The 7,724-nt window shown below is 37.0% G+C and overlaps 1 protein-coding gene across 19 annotated transcripts in view; it reads right to left on the reverse strand.

Annotated features, from left to right (window-relative positions):
• LOC108713018 (inosine-5'-monophosphate dehydrogenase 1) overlaps nt 1-7,724 on the reverse strand; it is a 65,400-nt gene that overhangs the window by 15,527 nt on the left and 42,149 nt on the right. For 17 of the 19 annotated variants that reach the window (XM_041588418.1, XM_041588416.1, XM_041588420.1 and 14 more), the window contains 3 exons: nt 4,722-4,928; nt 2,285-2,372; nt 1,386-1,585 (listed from right to left, as the gene is read on the reverse strand). In XM_041588418.1, coding sequence (XP_041444352.1) covers nt 1,386-1,585; nt 2,285-2,372; nt 4,722-4,928 — 495 coding nt within the window. The remainder of the gene's footprint in view (nt 1-1,385; nt 1,586-2,284; nt 2,373-4,721; nt 4,929-7,724) is intronic. The other 2 variants (XM_041588431.1, XM_041588421.1) reach the window with 1 other exon arrangement.

The raw sequence follows: 7,724 nt of genomic DNA on the forward strand, positions 1-7,724 counted from the left end.
AATCTGACCTTCACGTGGAGTATCAAAAGCAAAGTTACTGGGCAAAAATTCCTTTCTGACTCCCAAGCAAGCCGTCCCTGGATCAACTTTGCAAAATATTTATTTCAATAACTTGGCATTTCCTCAGCCCTTTAAGCACATCTTCTGCATTGTAAAGAACCCCAACATAGCCAACCTCTCCTCACAATGGAGGAGACCTTCCTTTGTCTTTTTCAGCCTAGGCACTTTTCTCTGAAGGTTTTTTACTTTAATGATATCCTTTTTTAAAGGGGAACTATCACAAAAATAAAATTTTTATATAAGCTTCAGCATACTGAAATAAGAAACTTTCTAAATACAATCAATTACAAATTCTGTACTGTTTCTGAAATAATCAAGTTTATCTTCACTATTCCTCTCTCAGCATCTGTTTCTCTTCATTCTGTCTTCATGCAGGAATTGGGTGTCAGATATTCAATGACAATTAGATCCAATATATGTTATGGGGGGGGATGGGCTTTTGCCTAGAAGATGTATTAGAGCTCACTTTATTAAAATCACCAGAAATCATGTCTCTACATGCAGGATTTGTGCAAAAGGCAGTTATTTTGTTTGTACTGGAATCGGTTATTTGAACGAGCTCTAATCCATCTGCTAGGAAAGGAATCCCACCCTATAAGATATATTGGATATAACTGTCAATTAATATCGGACGCCCAACTGCTGCAAGAAGACAGAATGAAGAGAAACAGATGCCCGAAAGAGAGATGGTGAGCATAAATTTGATTATTTCAGAAATGATACAGAATTTTAATTGGTGCAACACCATTGTTCAAGTACAGAGTTGGTCCTGTAACTCGGACTCCTCTATAGTAAAGAGGAAAATAACTGATTAAGCACATTTGTTTTTTTTGTTTTTTTACAAACCTTTGTAACTAAAACATCTTTATTTTTTAATGGAGCCAAGCGGTCAACCTTCATCTTTATGCTACTGATATACATTAAAAGAAATTGGGATTAGTCTTTGCTGTGATGCAATAGCTTCCGGACTTCCTATTTTTGACTTCCTGATTGATTTTTCCAGTTTTCCTGGAAAGTTATAGGAAATTTGTTAGTGTTAAACTTAAACATAGTGACAGGTTCCTGTTAAAACCTTGAACTTGTCCCTTTCACTTGAATGATTGACATTATTTTACGAATTAACAGGTAAACTTACAGTTATATAGAAAATTAACACCTTCCAGCTTAAAAGACAGCAAATTCACCAACAATCTCATTTGAACAATGAATGCCAGAAATTCAGTATTGCTTGCATCACCAGTTTTAGAAAAGTAGAGGTTAGCATTCAGGACCATAAACACATCCAAAAAATAATTCATGCTGCACTATGAACTATAGATACATACAAGGACAACGACATCCACGCCAGCTTGCATGAGTAAATCTAGTCGGTATTTGTCATCTTCTCTTGTTCCAATGGCTGCCCCACATAGCAATTGTTTCCTACAGTCCTTGGACGCCAGTGGGTAGTCTCTGTTTTTCTTCAGATCAGTCCTGGCAATAATGGCAACCAGCTCATCACTGTCATTTACAATTGGAAGTTTTCCTGGGAAGAGTTATGACCATGATCAGAATTGCTGAAAGCGAAAACACTGCTGGCAACCACTAAAACATAATTTTGAATGAACTGGAGATATGTAACTACATTAGGTGGGGGCATTTTGAGCAAAAGTCTTCGAAATACCTTCTAACCACATAGCATTAAATTGAATGTGAAGATCCACAGGTAATGATCATGTGATTCAGTGATTAACAAAAATGCACCACTGTGCTATTGAGGATATAATAATGAATGACAATGAATGTACTGTTCAAGTCAAGGGGTAAGCAATCCTTGGTCAGTAGCAGGTCATTCACCATTGCTGTTCAAAATGCCTCAGGTGTACCCACTAATACTGAACAACTTTCTAAAAGTTGTGCTGTTTTAGGCACGAGCTTGATTCCTCACTCCATTCCTTCCATCTGAGTGGGCAGGAGGGCAAGAAATTGCTCAAAATCTCTTCTATTCTAACCTAGGCAAGCATGGAAGACTACCATTCTAAATTCATTAGTTGGTGTATCAGAACGACAAAAGGTATGGATTTGATCCTAATGCCTTTACACTTACCAGGAAGTTAAAAGTACACTTACATGACATTGAAGGTATTTTTCTTTAGGCCTGTTATTTCCAGTAAGTAGCTTAGCACTTAACATAAAAAGAAAGTAATGTAGCACTTAACCAATCAAAAGCATTCTGTGCTCATACCTTTCTTACTCCGCTGAAGGATCTCATTAGCTTCTTTAAGTGTGACTCCTGCAGGAGCAACAACCAGTTCTTCACGTTTGGTCATAACCTAGAGCCAATGGAGTTATGAATAACAGAGAATGTGAACTTTCCATAAACGCATACATCACAATTAAAAGTCATACATTAAAAAGAATAATAAAAAAATGCACAAAAAAATAAAATAAAGATTTAGCAATATTAATATATCTATTAAATGGTTCTATCTACTAGAAGAATTAATTTAGAGAATAAATAATGGAAATGTTGTAAGATAAAAGCAAATACCATGCAAAATGAGTTAGATGAATGTATTCAAGGAGGCTTTTTAAATTACACTGTTCTCTTCCATACACGACAACATTTGTCCTAGAACACCATGACCCTAATAAAGAAATGTTAAACTAGCCACCTCTGAGTCAATCAGCAGTGTGCCACAGAGGCAATTGGGTAGTGAAGGGGATGAAAATTAGAAGTAAAATTTTACCTTCTTAATATCATTTATACAGGTCTAATTGTGACACAGAAGCTGTATAAGTGAAGGGATCTATATCAATTGTAAATTCACAAATATAATTGTAATAAGCAATTTACCTTCATCCAATTTGGCAGATTTATATGGTCTAACAAAAAGTTAACAACATTATATTAAAATCCACTAAATCAAGCTAATCTGAATGTTTGGCCCATGGACGGACAACTGGAAAATAACTGCTGCCACCTTTGCAGGCCCATTGGGATAGGACCACATAAAAGCAAAGTTGTAGCCCATGCCCAAAACAATTTTCGAACTGGATGACTTTGTCTGAGGGGGCAAAATGAGCAGTCCATGCTTCACTGGGCTCCCAGAAGATTAGACTGAGGCAAGGAAGAAAAAATTGCATTTTGAAGCTATTTGTGCCCTATTTTTGTTAATGGCATGAGTTAATATATAGCATTTAGCAAAGCAGAGAGTTAAAAATATTACTTTTGCGTGAACCTATAAATGTGTTTATAACTGTGCACACAGCTTTTGCCTGGTCTTTTAAAGCATAATGATTGTTTTTCTGTCCCTAACCACCCATGTTCTCTTCTCTTAAAGAAAAAATATCACCCTCTTTTGACAAGATTTATTTTACATAGACATATCTGATTCCACAATGTTACTCTAACAGACCATTCCCAAACACCCGTTGCGGACAGAAGCTCAAAACAATCACCCACAATGGGTTTTCTACAAGTTGTGTGGTGACCAGCAGTTCTACTTACATATAGCATGCTTGCAAAAAAGGTTTGCAGCACCATTCACAGCTTTATTTTCTCAATGTGCATATGCAAGGATGCATAGCGTCACACACATGCATGGAAGAGATGCTACGCTGTTCGTGCATCTGTGGATTAACAGCCCACATTTTCCACAACAACTCAAATTGAATGACTGTAAGGAGCCTGTAGTATGATAATTAATCCTTATAATAAACATATTGCAATATTTTGGCATTTACTTTTGCAGTATTTAACGAATATGGGATTGTAATCAAGTGTTGGCGTATTCTCATCCATGTTGGAAGCTTTTGATGAGCCTTCATTTATAGTTCAACGTGGTAAGTAGGTTGACTGACTGGAGGAGTTTTCCTCTTTGGGCGTTAATTTTATAGGTGTTATCACTTTAAATTCTTGGGGGTATATTTATCAGAGTGAAGTAAGATCACCACAGGGATTTTTGAAGGCGTATTTATCAAAGGGTGAAAGTGAAAGTTCACCATTTGATAAAAACGCCTTTAAAAACCCCCATAGAAATGAATGGAGAGAGTGGTATTTTACGCTAGCAGAATGTGGTGATCTCTGGCTTCACTCTTTGATAAATATACCCCCTTGTTGTCCAGTAATTAAGCCACGTTTGCAAAGGTTGTTTCCACATCTTAAAAAAAAAATATTGCACTGTATTTTAACTTTGTGTTCTTCCTTATAGCTTGACCCCAACATTCTTCATGCTGACTGCATAATGCAACCTCTCATTCAACTTCTTCCACTGTGAAGTGAAGGATTAAAGTCCCAGAAAGGGAGGGACTTCAAGTCACAGAATCAATCACTTCACAAACGAACAAGGTGAAGGAAGGATTCCTTTACTTTCAATCTGTGGAATCAGGTATGCCCATGTAATAAAAAAAAAAATAAAAAAAACCAAAGCATTTATATATAATTTCAGATAGTAATAAGCTCATATCAAAAGGGGAGAATATTTTACATTTAATCTCACATAACAAACTTCAGCAACAAAATGCAATAGGGTGTGCATGGGCAGGTAAGGGTATGGAGTGTTGGGTTTGGTGACAAGGATCATGCAAATGTGAAGAAAACCCCTCGAGTTGTTTAACTCTACGCTAGTGAGTACTATTTTAAACTACAGGAATCTGGATTTTTTAAAATAACATAATACCTCACTCAAACATGTGGAGTAGTCCTTTTCTGTCAAGAAGTCGATATCCCGTGAGGTGACAATGCCCACCAGCTTGCTCCCCATCTTCCCTGTTTCAGTCACTGGAATCCCAGAAAAGCCATGTCGATTTTTAGCTTCAAATACATCCCCTACAGTGTGGTTGAGACTCATAACCACTGGGTCAGTGATAAATCCTTGCTCGAACTTCTGCAGATCAGCAGAATAAATACGACCTTAGAAATGCATATCCATCACACATGAAAATATACTTGTGGAATTATTATTCTAGTCTATATTACAATCAGTGACTTGTAGAGGTTAGGATATGCACATTTTCTACTCAAGCCAAACAGGGGTACAGAGATGTGTTATTCAGCCAAGGCAGCACCCAGTTTTAGCACAGGTACCCGAGTCAGGTAAGGATGATTATGGCACCTGTGCTTGGTTAGAACACCTTGGAAATACGACCTCTGTAGCATTTAAAATTTGGATATTGACATTTCTTCTTTTAGAGTTAAGATTTCACTTTGGACAATGACCATGTTGCTTTTAATAGCAAAGAAATGTCATATTGAAAATATTTATATCTGGAGCTTAAGGGTTCTTTCCTGTACCTAAGCAATTTGGAGCCTCCTCCTAAACTCAGGATACCAAATCACTCCAAAACACTGTGTGCCATAGCCCTAAGGAAAACGAATTTTGGAACCTCATAACCACATGGCTCTTCTACTTTCAGCCCGCAATAACTACCCTATATATAGGGTGTATCATTTTCAGCCAAAACCTTGCTGGGGTTTTAGTCACCATTTAAGTAGTTATATATTAAAGGGGAACTATGGGAAAAATGAAAATTTAATACAAGCTTTAGCATACTGAAATTCCAATCTTTCTACATACAATCAAATTGCCAATGACTGTAGAAAGGAGAACACTTGACCAAGCAAAATACTGCTAAAGTGAGGTTTATTTCAGACTGACTGAAACTCATACTGAAATAAGAAACTTTCTAAATACAATCAATTAAAAATTCTGCACAGTTTCTGAAATAATCATGTTTATCTTCACTATTCCTCTCTCAGTATCTGTTTCTCTTCATTCTGTCTTCATGCAGCAGTTGGGTGTCAGATATTGACAGTTAGATCCAATATATCTTATAGGGGGAGGCTTCATTTCCTAACAGATGTATTAGAGCTCACTCAAATAACTGATTCCAGTACAAACAAAATAACTGCCTTTTGCACAAATCCTGCATGTAGAGACATGTGATGTCTGGTATTTTTAATAGAGTGAGCTCTAATACATCTTATACATCTTGAGCCCCCCTATAAGATATTAGATCTGTCAATGAATATCTGACATCCCACTCCTGCATGAAGAGAGAACGAAGTGAAACAAATGCTGAGAGAGGGATACTGAAAATAAACTTTATTATTTCAGATACAATGCCAAATTTTGAATTGATTGTGTTTAAAAAAAGTTTCCTTTTTCGGTATGATAAAGCTTATATTAAATTTTTGGATAGTTGCCCTTTAAGGACACAGTCCACCTCTACTGTGGCAAATATTTTTAAAAGCATTTAATTCAGAGAATAGCTAGTACTCCAGTCATTCAGGTTAAAGACGCTTCGCAATGTATTTTTGTAAGAAGCTCTAGAAACCTTTGCCTTTACTTAGGGATGCACCGAATCCACTATTTTGGATTTGACCGAACCGCTGAATCCTTCGTGAAAGATTCGGCCGAATACTGAATCCGAACCCTAATTTGCATATGCAAATTAGGGGTGGGAAGGGGGAAAAACATTTTTTACTTCCTTGTTTTCTGACAAAAAGTCATGCAATTTCCCTCCCCACCCCTAATTTGCATATGCAAATTAGGATTCGGTTCGGCTGGGCAGAAGGATTCGGCCGAATCTGAATCCTGCTGAAAAAGGCCAAATCCTGGCCGAATCCCGAACCGAATCCTGGATTCGGTGCATCCCTACTTTTACTACATTGTTTTTGACCTCTTTCTACTTATGCAGTCACTTCTGCACCTCTTTTAGCACACCTTTGCATGAATGGTTGTTGTGGTGTAGTCCTCATTTTTGGTTAAGTTAATCTTCCCTAAAGTCAGCTTCATAGCATATAGAAAATGATAAACATGCTTCATAGCATATGGAGGAAGGTGGACATCAGTGGCATAACTAGATGTTACTGGGCCCCACAGCAAATTTATTTTAGGGCCCCCAAAATATTCAGAGGTTGTCCTGTTTTACCAATATATATTGAAAATGCTCATTAAGTAGGGCCTCATGGGGCCCCTAAATCTCCTGGGCCCCCCTGCAGCTGCAGGGTCTGCTTCCTCTGTAGTTACGCCCCTGGTGGACATGCTTTAAGTAGATTTCCACATTAAAAATACATTTGCAATCAATCATTAATGTAATAAACCTACTTCATGGATTTCTTTGTATTCTTTTAATTTCAGGGATTGTGTTTGTTTTACATGTGTATGAATTTATAGTTAAGCTGTTATGATCATGTATACCTAAAGTCCACACATCAATAGGGTATTGGTTCAGTTTGTGTGTGAATGCTATAGCAACTGTAAACTGCGCTGGGAAAGGGATTGATATGAAAAATGCGCAATCTGTAAAGCAATGATATTTTTTTTCCTATATAAAGAATAATATTACATTATAGTATTGTACCCGCTTAGTAAATGGCCCCTCAAGCAATATATTTAGTGTTGCACAAAGATTAGCCAGCTGCACAGAAAAAATAGTTGCACTTTTTACCTGGGTTTTCAAATACTTGAAAATATTTACTACTGCTAATGTGTGGCATAAAACAAGTGGTTCAACACCCCCTTTCACCTGTAAGCTCAGTGTTATAAACAGGAATTCTCCAAATCCAAGACATTTTTAGCAGGATGTGGCAAAATCAAATCCAGTGGAAAAAAAGTTTACCGTTCCATTTCTGCCAGCGTGAGAATTCTGATTAGGTTCAGTATTTGGCTGAATCTGTA

The sequence above is a fragment of the Xenopus laevis genome, chromosome 3S (assembly GCF_017654675.1).
Source record: "Xenopus laevis strain J_2021 chromosome 3S, Xenopus_laevis_v10.1, whole genome shotgun sequence".
In the NCBI taxonomy this organism is placed as follows: domain Eukaryota; kingdom Metazoa; phylum Chordata; class Amphibia; order Anura; family Pipidae; genus Xenopus; species Xenopus laevis.